General features: G+C 33.9%; 1 protein-coding gene across 11 annotated transcripts in view; it reads left to right on the top strand.

Moving 5' to 3' along the window:
- Positions 1–14,288, top strand: part of ANKAR (ankyrin and armadillo repeat containing) — a 71,123-nt gene that overhangs the window by 49,555 nt on the left and 7,280 nt on the right. For 9 of the 11 annotated variants that reach the window (XR_012123639.1, XR_012123638.1, XM_073218526.1 and 6 more), the window contains 7 exons: positions 4,452–4,693; positions 4,860–5,013; positions 5,098–5,259; positions 7,437–7,543; positions 9,186–9,308; positions 12,360–12,518; positions 13,220–13,337. Coding sequence is in view for 8 of the 11 variants with exons in the window: in XM_073218526.1 (XP_073074627.1) it covers positions 4,452–4,693; positions 4,860–5,013; positions 5,098–5,259; positions 7,437–7,543; positions 9,186–9,308; positions 12,360–12,518; positions 13,220–13,337 (1,065 nt within the window). In the remaining 3 variants the exon portion in view is untranslated. The remainder of the gene's footprint in view (positions 1–4,451; positions 4,694–4,859; positions 5,014–5,097; positions 5,260–7,436; positions 7,544–9,185; positions 9,309–12,359; positions 12,519–13,219; positions 13,338–14,288) is intronic. The other 2 variants (XR_012123640.1, XM_073218529.1) reach the window with 1 other exon arrangement.

Raw genomic sequence — 14,288 nt, 5'->3', positions numbered from 1 at the left:
ACAGGGATGCCCACTCTCCCCACTGTTATTCAATATAGTACTGGAGGTCCTAGCTATGGCAATCAGACAAAACAAAGAAATATAGGCTATCCAGACTGGTAAAGAAGAAGTCAAGCTGTCACTATTTGCAGATGACATGATATTGTACATTAAGAAAACCCTAAATACTCCACTCCAAAACTACTAGAACTAATATCTGAATTCAGCAAAGTTGCAGGATACAAAATTAACACACAGAAATCTGTTGCTTTCCTATACACTAATGATGAGCTAACAGAAAGAGAAATCAGGAAAACAATTCCATTCACAATAGCATCAAAATGAATAAAATACTTAGGAATAAACCTGACCAAGGAAGTGAAAGACCTATATCCTGAAAACTACAAGACACGCCTAAGAGAAATTAAAGAGGACCCTAACAAATGGAAATTCATCCCATGCTCTTGGCTAGGAAGAATTACTATCGTCAAAATGGCCATCCTGCCTAAAGCAATCTACAGATTCAATGCAATCCCTATCAAAATACCAACATCATTCTTCAATGAACTGGAACAAATAGTTCTAAATTCAAATGGAACCACAAGAGACCCCAAATAGCCAAAGCAATCCTGAGAAGGAAGGATAGAGCAGGGGGGTTCTTGCTTCCCAACTTCAAGCTCTACTACAAAGCCGCAGTAATCAAGACAATTTGGTACCCACACAAGAACAGACCCACAGACCAGTGAAACAGAATAGAGAGTCCAGAAATTATCCCAAACATATATGGTCAATTAATATACAATAAAGGAGCCATGGATATACAATGGGGAAATGACAGCCTCTTCAATAGCTGGTGTTGGTAAAACTGGACAGCTACATGTAAAAAAATGAAACTGGATCATTGTCTAACCCCATACACAAAAGTAAACTCAAAATGGATCAAAGACCTGAATGTAAGTCATGAAACCATAAAACTCTTAGAAAAAGACATAGGCAAAAATCTCTTGGACATAAACATGAGCAACTTCTTCATGAACATATCTCCTGGGGCAGGGGAAACAAAAGCAAAAATGAACAAGTGGGAGTATATCAAGCTGAAAAGCTTCTGTACAGCAAAGGACATCATCAAGAGAACAAAAAGGCATCCTACAGTATGGGAGAATATATTCATAAATGACAGATCCAATAAAGGGTTGACATTCAAAATATATAAAGAGTTCACACACCTCAGCAAACAAAAAGCTAATATTCCTATTAAAAAATGGGCAGAGGACCTGAACAGACAGTTCTCCAGAGAAGAAATTCAGATGGCCAACAGGCACATGAAAAGATGCTCCACATTGCTAATCATCAGAGAAATGCAAATTAAAACCACAATGAATATCACCTCACACCAGTAAGGATCGCCACCATCCAAAAGACAAACAATAACAAATGTTGGTGAGATTGCGGAGAAAGGGGAACCCTCCTACACTGCTGGTGGGAATGTAAATTAGTTCAACCATTGTGGAAAGCAGTATGGAGGTTCCTCAAAAAACTAAAAATAGAAATACCATTTGACTCAGGAATTCCACTCCTAGGAATTTACCCTAAGAATGCAGCAGCCCAGTTTGAAAAATACATATGTACCCCTATGTTTATTGCAGCACTATTTACAATAACCAAGAAATGGAAGCAGCCTAAGTGTCCATCAGTAGATGAATGGATAAAGAAGATGTGGTACATATACACAATGAAATATTATTCAGCCATAAGAAGAAAACAAATCCTACCATTTGCAACAACATGGATGGAGCTAGAGGGTGTTATGCTCAGTGAAAAAAGTCAGGCAGAGAAAGACAAGTATCAAATGATTTCACTCATCTGTGGAGTAGAAGAACAACAACAAAAAAAAAAAACGGAACAAAACAGCAGCAGACTCACAGAACCCAAGAATGGACTAACAGTTACTGAAGGGAAAGGGACTGGGGAGGATGGGTGGGAAGGGAGAGATAAGGGGGGGATAGGGGCATTACGATTAGCACACATGGTGTAGGCAGGGGGCACGTGGAGGGTTGTACAACACAGAGAAGACAAGTAGTGACTCTATAGCATCTTACTACGCTGATGGACAGTGACTGTAATGGGGTATGTGGTGGCGACTTGACCAAGTGGGAAGTCTAGTAACTGTAATGTTGCCCATGTAATTGTAGATTAATGATACCAAAAAAATAAGTTACTTGAGTTTAGCACTCATCTAGAAATCAATGGGTTTAAAAAAAATGAATGGCTTAGACATTAAAAGCAAAAAAAAAGTTTATATACTTGACTATAAAGTGGGTATATAGACTGATAAGACCTTAATCAAGATAATTAACCCGAATAGATCATCTATGAAAGAACAAATGGTAGATTTAGAGTCTAGATGCTTGAATCCAAAAACACCTTTGGAAAAGTTTTAACGTTTGGAAACACGTCATATATTTTTAAAAATGCATTAACTATTAACTCTACAAGGCTACAAGGGGGAAACTAAAATTTAATACAAACAGAAACAAATGAACCTTGTGTTCTTTTTTTTTTTTCTGTGTGGTGGGAATGGTCAGAGGACCTTTGACAGGGGACAATGACCAATTTCTCGAGAGCTGGTAACAAGGAGAGGGGCGGCCACTGCCTAGGGTTTCTTTTTTTTTAAGGTTATCATTGATATATACTCCTTTTTCGTGAGGTCTGCTCTGTTCTCCTGGTGTATGCAGTCTGGCACAGCCTTCTTTTCTGTCGCTCTTTTAGGATTAGTTGTATTAACTATATTTTTATGTTATGTGTGGTTTTGGGGAGGAGTTCTCTGTCTCACCTCTCACACCGCCATCTTTAATCTCTCCCCGAATGTTCTTAAAATGCATTACATAACTAGATTTAAAAAGAAAAAGAAAAAAGAATACAAATAACTTTCGAACAGTGCTTTACTATATAGCCTTAGTCTAGGGGAGAAAAAAACCAAATATATTTTGAATTCCTAGTGGATTTGTATTTCCTGTTATGGGTTGTAGCAGCTCTGAACCAGTGCTGTACGTATTGTAGGACTGAACAAATGAATGAATGTGTTGACATTACTGGGTTCTCACTGTGAGAAGAAATATACAGAATGTGGGAAGGCTATAAAGAATCTTGTGACATTAGACTGGAATTGAAAATTGGAAATGTATGTATTTTCCTGGTGTTGCCCTGCTAAGAGTCTAGAAGCAATGATATTCCAGTAGTAATGAGCATACCTAGAACCCAAATCTTGATTTCTAAATACTGTTCCTCATTAAAAGGAGTCAGAGCAGGCATGTGGTGAGTCTGAAACATCATATTGTAAAAGTGAGGAAATACTATAAAAAATGATGGAGGTATATCTAAAGGAAACAGAGGCCAACTTGAAGGGGCCCCCACTAGTCCTTCAAGTTGGACAACTGCTAAATCTTGGACAATTTGGCTACCAATGCAAATAAGGAAATTAATGGATTATAACTCAAAAGTAAAGCAAAAATCCAAGAGTTTGTCTTGATGACTGGATAAATGCAAAATAAATAAGTAGGCAGAGCTCTTCTTTATAGTGGAATGCCAACTGATAAATGTGAAGGGAGTTACAGATTTGGAAAATTAATATTTTTCAAATATCATAGTAAAGATTGGTTTGGGCAAAAAATATCAATTGTTGCTAAATCTTGTAAATGAATCTCTAACTTATTCTTGCATTTTTCTATAAAGTTTAAAAGAACAAATGCAACTGGATAATAAGCATATATGAAAATGTTTATACTCACCAGCAACTAAAAATACAAAATAAAATGAGACAATTTTTTATCAAATTAGCAAAATTTATCTATATTTATTCTTAATGATAATATATATAATTAAAAAGACACAGTAACATTGGTACGCTCATACTCTATGGAAGGGTGAGATGCTATTATCACTTTTGAGCAATTTACTGGGATATATTAAATTATTCCAGTAATTCCTGGAACTCTATACTAAGGGAAAAAGATACAGACAGGAAGGAAATACCTTGTGTGCCAAAATTTTTCCTAAGCATTGTTTAAAACAGTGAAAAGGTGGAAACAATGTATGTTTTTAAATATGCAAATGGATAAGGAAATATAGTACACCCATTAATGTAATATTTAGGAGGCACTGATGTTCATAAAAAAGTGGGGAAATGTTTTGGTAGTAAACTGTAGAATAGAATATTGTGTTTATAGAACAACTATATTAAATATGTGTATAACACCAAACTATATGCATAAAAACTAGAAATGATTAAATGAAATGTTTGCATTTGGATGGTGATAATCCAGAGTTTTATTTCTTTTGTCCATTTTTCTTTACTTTCTAAATTTTCTATTAACTATAAATTTGATTTTTTATGGGAAACTAATGATGTGCTGCACTTTAATATTCTTACTTTGTAAAAGATATATTTAACTGGTTCTTGAATTCATTTGAAGATGTGTTGAAGGCTGTATCTTCTGCTACAATTGCTGAGGTTTCACGTGACAATAAGGATGTTCAGAATGTGGTGGCCCTGGAAGGAGCCATTCCTCCTCTGGTGGCTCTTTTCAAAGGGAAACAAGTCAGTGTCCAAGTGAAGGGTGCAATGGCTGTGGAATCATTGGCAAGTTACAACCCTCCTATACAGAAAGCATTTCTGGAAAAATCATTAAGTAAATATCTTTTAAAACTCCTCAAGGTAGGAATTTTATGAGTACTTACCATTTTTCTTAGACAAAGTAGACAATATTGAATTTAATTAGCTGTAAAGAAATGAAAATCAATTCTGGAATATTATATAAAACATACATTCCTTCAGTGTTCATTAAATGTCCATTGAATGAATGGAATATTTTTTTAAACAGGCATTTCAAATAGATGTTAAGGAACAAGCAGCTGTAGCACTTTGGGCCTTGGCAGGACAAACACTGAAACAACAGAAGTACATGGCAGAACAGATTGGATACACCCTTATAATAAATATGCTTTTGTCACCATCAGCTAAGATGCAGTATGTTGGTAAGTTATTTTCTATACATAAATCTGCACAATATAGAACAGAGCATCGTAGTATCAGATATATTTCTCACTTTTCTTTGCCAGGAGGTGAAGCGGTCATAGCTCTAAGTAAAGACAGCAGGATGCATCAAAATAAAATATGTGAAGGGAATGGTATTGCACCATTGGTTCGCTTACTACGAATTCGTGAACTAGCTGAAGGCACACTTCTGAGTGTCATCAGAGCAGTGGGATCCATTTGTATTGGTCTGTAAACTTATTCTCAATTTTTAAAAATATGAGTAAGATATATCTCTTCCTCTCTACTCTGCTGTTAGAGTCCTACACCATATTCAATATATAAAAGGCTAGTATAATTATTTTATCTCTCCAAGACTTTCAAGAGTAAAAAGCATATAATTAAGAATTTTCTATCAGTCTAGAGTTTTGAATTCCTAGTGGATTTGTATTTCCTACTGTTATGGGTGTAGCAGCTCTGAACCAGTGCTGTACGTATTGTAGGACTGAACAAATGAATGAATGTGCTGACATTACTGGGTTCTCACTGTGAGAAGAAATATACAGAATGTGGGAAGGCTATAAAGAATCTTGTGACATTAGACTGGAATTGAAAATTGGAAATGTATGTATTTTCCTGGTGTTGCCCTGCTAAGAGTCTAGAAGCAATGATATTCCAGTAGTAATGAGCATACCTAGAACCCAAATCTTGATTTCTAAATACTGTTCCTCATTAAAAGGAGTCAGAGCAGGCATGTGGTGAGTCTGAAACATCATATTGTAAAAGTGAAAACTCTAGTTTTTAAAGAAAACAAAGACAATTAGCCTTGACTCTTTCACTTAAAGGCATCTCATTTTTTAATTTTAGGATAAAAATATTTCTTCTTTTGAAACTTAAGAAGTGTATCCTTTTGAAGACAGAAGAGTTTCTAAGGCTGGTGCACATTTTTCAATTCCAGTCTCTTTCCTTAACAATTCTTTGCTTATAAAGTGGTCACTCGGTCTAGTTGTTCTTTTCATCGCAAAGGAATGAACATTTTGGGATATCTGAAAAATGCGGTGGAACTGTCAGTGAGTGACCAACGAAAAACAAAAAGCTGGATCCTTTGTTGACTTTTATGAATGTATGGACCTGACTGTACAATGCTTCTTTTAGAAAAGAGGAAACAAAATTTATCTCCAGTTCACTGTATTTCCTCCAAAAATGTTCTAGCTGGTTGAAGAATGTTGTCATGGTTCTTTTCTCATCTTAATGGAGTTTCATCTCATTATTAACATGTGAATATTCAGTCAAAGATTTGAGAGTAGTCTTCTTGTAACACCACCACCCTCATCATAATCATTATTAGTAAAAATCCTCATTTTTTGAGACCCACACCTAACATCTTTCCCTGCTGAAATGTCTCTACCTACTCATTTTCCACCTATTCTGAATTAAGCAATCCCTGTTTTGCACTTCAAGTGTATTTTTCTTTACCTCTATTAAAACACTTACTGCACAGTATGGAAATCACATATTTAAACAGTTGCTTCCCCTATAAAATATAAACCCCTTGAGAGCAGAGATTCTAATTCCTCTTTTTAGTCCTACTTTCTACTCAGTGTCTGATGCATTAGGAATTCAATACCTGTCAAGCTGAAGGAAGAACTTTCTTGTGATTAGTGTTTGTGCACATCCCCAGGTGGCCAGTAGGGGAGTAGGAGACAAGGAGATAAAAGTGTTCTTTTTATCTCTATTTATCTTCTATTTCCCCCAGTTTCTTCAAGAAAAAAAAAAAATCATAGTAAGTAGATGGCGTCTCTTCATTGTCTGTAAAGAGGCCCAATCTTGTATTTATATTTAAGTATATAAACCCACTATATATCTGTTGTGACATTTATTGGCAAAAGAATAGAATTCAAATTTTCTTCATGTCCACTAGAAAGAGATGACATGACTTACATTTCTTCATTGAGATTATGCCTGCAATTTAAGTAGCATATTATAAAAGGAGATAGATTATTTTTTAGTATGTGTATTTAAGGAACCCAGAAATTTTAAACAGGTAATTTACTCTAGTCATTTTCATAAAACTTTTTATGGAAAACAATAGCAACTATAAGCTTAAGTACTTTTGCATACAATAATTCTTTAATAAATGGTAACTTTTGTAATATTATTCATTAATAGTCTAGCATTTCTCATTTCTTTGTTTTGTGACTATTAGAAAACTGAACCCACATTTCTAATAGTAAATTTCCCATGTTTATTCACTTTGCCTTTTAAAAAATTAATTCAGGTAAATAGCGTCAATAGAGCATTTCCCTTTGTAATTTACTAACCATTTATGCTAGAACACTTTGTCAACTAAACATATCAAGCTATGTTTGATTTTACGATTTCCAAGATGGAAAAAATACTCCCATTGACATGTGGATTCTTACAGGTGTTGCCCATACAAGCAATCCCATTAGTCAACATTTTGTTGTAGAGGAAAATGCCTTTCCAGTACTCATTCAACTATTGAGAAATCACCCTTCTCCTAATATTAAGGTACATATAAGGTTTATGTTTTTTTCTAATATTGTAAAATTTAACTGAAATATGATTTCTAAAGAATCCTTTTTATCGTTATGCAAGTTTACAAGTATAATAAAAATATTTAATCTTTCAAACAAAAAGGTGCTACCAAGATAGTAAATTTTATTAAAATATGATTTTTTCAAATATAATAAGAAAGTCTTCTGTCTTTACTCATCAAAGAAGTTTTATTCCTTAGATATTTGATTATTCATAGAATTTCTTTCCTACTTCCTCAAATATTGATTAATAAAACTGAGTGGATATAATGAAGATGTTTGATTTACACAGCAGAATTTCTCAAATATAAGTGAATCCTGTCAGGGTTACACCAAAACCTACCTTCTACCTAGTAACCTAGTAGCAGCAATAGTTTTCTCAAGTGAGGACATTAAGAAGAATTAATGAATTGTTAAAGAGTCATTCACTCGTCTATTTACTTCTAGTAAAATGCCTTTAATAAAATGACATTCACACCTATTCAAATCTTTTACTATGGCTTTGGAAATTCAGGACATCTATAGTTGGCCAGGCAGGAAATTATAAGAAAAAAATACATTTCTCTTCAAAATTTGGTATGGGCTTTGTTGGAAATGAGAAAATAGAAATAACATAGGAGGAAAATATGCAAGTAAACATATTATTTCTTTGAAGGAATGTGTTATCAGAAAAGATATAAATTATGTGGCTTCTCTGGCTATGGAAGTGATTATAAAGGATGGAGCACATACTAGCAATTTTTTGGCTTGCATTATATGTAAAGACTACACTCACTTTCAAAGTATGAATAATTTTCAAAAGACTATGGGAAACGCCACATCAAAGTATTTTCTTAGAATATTCATTTTCATGGCAAAACACTTTACTTCAATTGTACCCATCTATATTTCAGTATATATTTTCAATTTCTTAAACATGTTAAAACAATACATTTCAATATTTTTCCTTAAATGAGAATTTACAGTAAACAAAATATTTTTGCAGTAATAATCATGCTTTTCAAATTCATAACATTTTTCTTAGAAATTTATAATACAGTATTTAGAACACATATCTATTGCATTCCCATAGTAAACATTTACATACTCCTCAAGGGCTCAGAATGTGCATTAAATGACTCCAGAATTAGAGGAGGAGAACTATTCCTAAGGACTTCTCCCCAGTGCTTGGCTTAATTGATAGGTGTTCCATTAAAGCCTTCAAACTCAATGGTCAGGAGCCAACAAGCAGTTCCAAACAGCTATTTAACCATGCCAGAAAATTAAAAAAAAAATTTTTTTTTTAGATGTGGAAGGGATACAACTATGCACTTAAGATAATTTCTCCTCACATGTCCTACTGATCCTGGTTGCCTTTCCCCATGCCCTCAAATGGAGCTTTGTGGTTGTGCTGGCACACAGAGAAAGGACATTTTCCCAGCTGTTAAAAATTGCAAGGGACATTCCTCCAGAGGCTATAAATGCCACTCTCTGAATACTAGTTAGAAGACTGGAATCAATGGTTTTTAAAGTGTCTTTGAATTCGTATATCCCATGTATATGTCTGTATAATGAAATAGATAAGTTGATAAACCATGAGTGAAAAATAAATTAATATCTGAAAACCACATATTTAGGTTGAAGTGGCATTTTCCTTGGCATGCATTGTCCTAGGGAATGACCTGTTACAGAATGAATTACAAGAAAATGAAGGATTTAAGTATGCTGATGTCCTTTATCTTCTTCACTCACAAGATAAGGTAATACGTTTACAAAACATTAGAGCTCATTTAGAAAAAAATGTTTTTTAGACCATATCCTCAAATTATCATTGTATCTTTTTCATGGCAATATTTAAATATGTTATTTAAGAAATGTAAAAGCCCTTTGGTAGGTCATTAATTTGTAATAGTAGAATATGTTCCATGTTTTTCACAGTACTCTTCACCTTTGAAATATAGCAATTTTAATGCTTGGAGACTAACCAAAAATGAATGTTTTCTGTCCTGGATACATCAAACCTTTAAGTTAATTTTATGACCTTTCACCCCTCAGTCATCCACTTCTTACCCAATATTCTACAGGGCTGCATCTCAAACTATTGTGAGAATAATTACAAATTACTATTTCTAATTATTTTTTTAAATACACATTTTTACTCTACTGTGATACACAAGGAATAGCCTTTTTCTAGCAATTTGTTATGGAGAGATAATTTTTAAAAAAATAATTTTAAAAAACTTTAAATTTTGGAATAATTTTAGGCTTTCCAAAAATTTGCAAAAGTTATAGAGTGTTCTGGTGTATCCTTCATCCAGCTTTCCTGGTTATCAACCAGGAAATTAACATTGAACTACACTATTAACTAATCTGCAGACCTTTTCTATATTTCACCAATCTTCCTATCAGTGTCCTTTTTCTGTTCCAGAATTCCAGGATCCCTCATTGCATCTAATCATGTCTCTTTAGTCTCCTTTTCCCACCTTTCATGATTTTGACAATTTTGATAAGTTCAGGCCACTTACTTTGCAGAATGTCCTTCAATTTGAGTTATCTGATGTTTTTTCATGATTAATTTGAGATAATGCACTTTGGCAAGAATACCACAGAAGTGATGCAGTTTCCTTCATTCACCTTCCCAGTGCATCATTTCAGGGGCTATAGGATGTTGACATATCTTTTAACTGGCAATGGTACTTGGTTAACATGAAGTCCGCCATATTTCTCACTGTGAAGTTTCTGTCCTTCTGTTTGTAATTAACAATTATCTTGAGGTGAGATATTTTGAGACTATGCAAATATTCTGTCTTGCATTATACTTTTATTCACCAATTTTAGCATCCACTGATGCAACGATTACTGTGGCATTTACCTAATGTGATTTTCAGAAAATTTCCCTTCTTCCTTCTACATTAATTGATATTTAACTGTAAGGAAGAGCTGTTTATTTTAACTGCTTCCTCTCAGTTTCCATAATCTTGTTGTCAACCATTTTGTGAACTGTTACTGTTCCATGGGCCATACTTTGAAAAGCACTAACCCTAGAGAAACAGGAGAAATTTTGTTGTCTGCAGTGTATTTATCAATCAAGGAAGAAAACTGCCAACTATCTCTCTCAGTTCTGGGAAATTTTGGAGGAAGAAAGAGTTGTAAGGGGAGAAAGGAAGTAGTTGCATTTTTTTTAAATATAGAAATTTACTTTGGTACACAAGAGGCTGCAGAAGAGCTGCCACAGTAATATGGGGGATAACAGGGTGAGGAGATTGAATTTATGTCTGACTGACTCCCTCAGCCACATTCCTCTCCATTCTGTTCCTTCAACACTGTATTTTCAATATCTCTTCCTCAGGAACACTGTTCTCTCCCTTTTCTTCTCCTTCCCATTCCACTCTCAATCATTCTCCTTTTCATCCCAGACTGTTACCACCTGCTTCACTTTCTGGACCCTATTCCCTTGACTGTACCTAATGTCTTTCTTCTTGCCTTTGGCCAGATGACTACTTTGATACACATAATTTTTATTACAGAAAATTTCAAACATATATAGAATAGAAAATAGCATAAAAAACTTAAAATATTCCCTGACCCAGTTTCAGCAGTTATCAACTCATGGCCAGTTTTATTTCATGCATATACCTACTTGCTCTCCCTATATTATTTTCGAAGGAAATCTCAGGCACCATAAAATTTTACCTGTAAATGTTCCAGTAGGTACAACAGAGCATTTTTATGTAAAGGTGAAGAATAGCATGAGGAAACTCACTCAGATGAGTGGTTCTCTCTCTGTGTACCAAACTGTTCAACTAAAATATTAAAAATAATGTTTAGTGATACGATTCCATTTTTTGGGTCTTGCTGGAAGATCTACCGTACTTCTTCATGTTTGGCAAGTGGACTGACTCTAAGGGAAAATTCGCTCTGTTTGCCCAGTCCCTGAATGTTAAAATGTGATTTTAAAATCATTTTCTAGAACTCCTCTTAGGATTTATGTCAATAGAATTTTACAAATAAACCTATCTTAAGAAATGATAGAGGTCATTCACAATGCATAAAATGCAATAATAGCATGCTATGTAAGGGAAGGCTTAATATATCAATTGTACTTTGAAAAGTTGAAATGAAAATAAAAGTAGGTTGAAACAAAAAGTTGAGGGTTAGTGAAATTATGGACTTTCCTATTACCATTTAAGTATTAATTTGCATAATTGGTAATCTTAACATTCCCTATGAAAATAAAAAAATTTTTTCTCTTTTTTTCCCCAATACCACAACCTAATTTCCTATTTTATCTTCTCAGTAATACTCTGGGGTAAATTTATTATCTGTTTTCCCCAATAATGTCATTAGAATTTTATTCCCAGAGTTAAGACTGTAATACATAGTTGACTCATGAACAACACAGGTTTGAATTTCAGGGGTCCATTTATACATGGATTTTTTCCAATAAATATATTGGAAAAATTGGGGGAGATCTGAAAAATTTTTTTGAAAAATTGTTTTTCTTTAGCTTGCTTTATTGTAAGAATATAGTATATAATACATAAAATACACAAAATATGTGTTCATCAACTGCTTCTATTATCAGTAAGGCTTTTGGTAAACAGTAGGCTAGTAGTTAAGTAGTAACATTTTGGGAGTCAAAAGTATGTGAATTTTCCAATGCACAAAGTTGAGGAGGGTTTGGCACTTCTAACCCCTGCATTGCTTGAGGGTTAGCTGTATTTGAATGGATAATAATTAAAAGTCTATTACCTTTAATAACATGATAAATGAAGTAAGTTCAAGATAATGCATGTTTCTTCCATTTCCAGGATATTTGTTTAAGAGCAGGCTATGCATTAGCCCTTTTTGCCTTCAAAAATCGTTTGCAACAATACTTAATACTGGAAAGTGGAATAATGACCATATCAATTTTGGAACCTTTTCTTGAATCTACAGTTGAAACTGAAAAGGCAATGGCAGCATTTCAGGTATAAAACTGGAAATTAAAACTTCAAATCAATAAATCTTTCTTAGTGAAAACTTGAAAATAGAAAAAATTTAAAAAAGGAATTTAGAAAAATGTTTACTGATTTGTAAAATTCACAGTATTTTTCACACCAGACCCTTCCACCTGATAAAAAATCCTATGAGGATTTCTTCATTTATATAGAATTTTACAAGTTACATGGCACTTTTGCCTTTATTCTTCAGCTGATGCTTAGAACAACTCTGTCAGGTTGCTAGGCAGATAGTAGTATTTTCATCACCCCCTGATTACAAGGAAAGAGAGAAATGTGGTAGTGCTCAACACAAGTATTCATTTGCAAATCTTTAGCTGATCACCCTGATTCTTCAACCTGTGACAATTATGTGTATCTGGGTTCTTCCTAGTCTTATTCTCTTCTTTTTCTATCCTCTGACCTTTAGTATTAGTATTTTCTATGAATCCATACTTCTAGGATGCAAAGGTTGCAAACACTGAAGAAATAATAATATGGCCTACTATTGTCACTGCAGTGATCAGACAGGAACAAGTATGCAAACTCCTCCCTTGCCACTTGCTTTCTCTTCTACTGAATCATACCAAATGATTCCTTCTACCTTCCTGAGAAGTGCCCCCCTAAACATAAGGCTTAATTAGAAAATATGAGTAGAAAATGTTCAATGATTCTATGCTTTTTTTCTTTAGATTATTGTATTAGCTAAAGTCATTATAGATGTGGACCATATTACTTTATCTGCAAGAGGCGTTACTATTTTAGCAGATAGTCTATATTCAATTCATTCCACTACTATTGTCTTGACAGGTAAGAAATAACTAGAAGCTAACTGTACTCACATAAAACTGTTTTTGAAAAAGCTTTCTTATAATCTGAGCAATGATAAAATAATAAGTCTGATACACCTGTCACACAGTTTGAGGAATGAACCAGTGTTAAGTCTACATGGAGCAATGTGAGTCTACTCTGTGTCCTGAATGGGAGCAGAGTCAACTCTGAACATGGTCTTTTTGATTTCCTAATTACATTTCGAACCCCTAATAATTTTTTCCAGAGTATGAAATGAGAATCCAATTACTAGCGACCACCACCAAGTTACACACTGATTAATAGCAGTAGTGGCAGATTTATACTGATGTACCTGTCTGGTTTCTTTTTTGACCAATTGTGCATATTTAGCTAACATTTAGGATTTTCCTATATTGCTATGTGAAGTAGCAAAACAAAATGGCCCAAGAGGGCTCTCTACACACCTAAAGATAATTGTGTAACTATTACCTACTCCAGACCTAACTCTTGAGATGATCAGTAAGTTAACTCACTTGATCATTCTCAACACAAACAGTATTGGAATGACAGCCATATGGGGTGACTACTACCAAAAAATAAATATGGTGTTTATTTTTTAACCAACAAGGATAACTGAAGGCAGCAAAGGAAACTCCACTTGCTGCCACAGAATTATTTTTTTATGGAGTATATTTACTTGATATGGAAGGAAAATTCAAGCAAACTAAAACTTTCTATTGGAAACTAGCTAAGAAAAATATGTTTAAAAGAAATTACTAAATATATTTCTATCTAACATTCTTAATTTGTCACAGTACTTTCATGACTCTGAAACACAATTGTAGTGGGTTTAAATTCTACTCCACAAATTCTTACATGCAAGAAACAAACTAGCTTTCAAATATTAATTTCCCCAGGCTGGTACGATTTCAATCTCAAAAATTACTGGGCTTTCTCTGCACTCCACCA

The sequence above is a fragment of the Manis javanica genome, chromosome 12 (genome assembly GCF_040802235.1).
Source record: "Manis javanica isolate MJ-LG chromosome 12, MJ_LKY, whole genome shotgun sequence".
In the NCBI taxonomy this organism is placed as follows: Eukaryota; Metazoa; Chordata; class Mammalia; order Pholidota; family Manidae; genus Manis; species Manis javanica.
The sequence above is the reverse complement of the archived record's forward strand: the minus strand, read 5'-3'. Positions and strand labels throughout refer to the sequence as shown.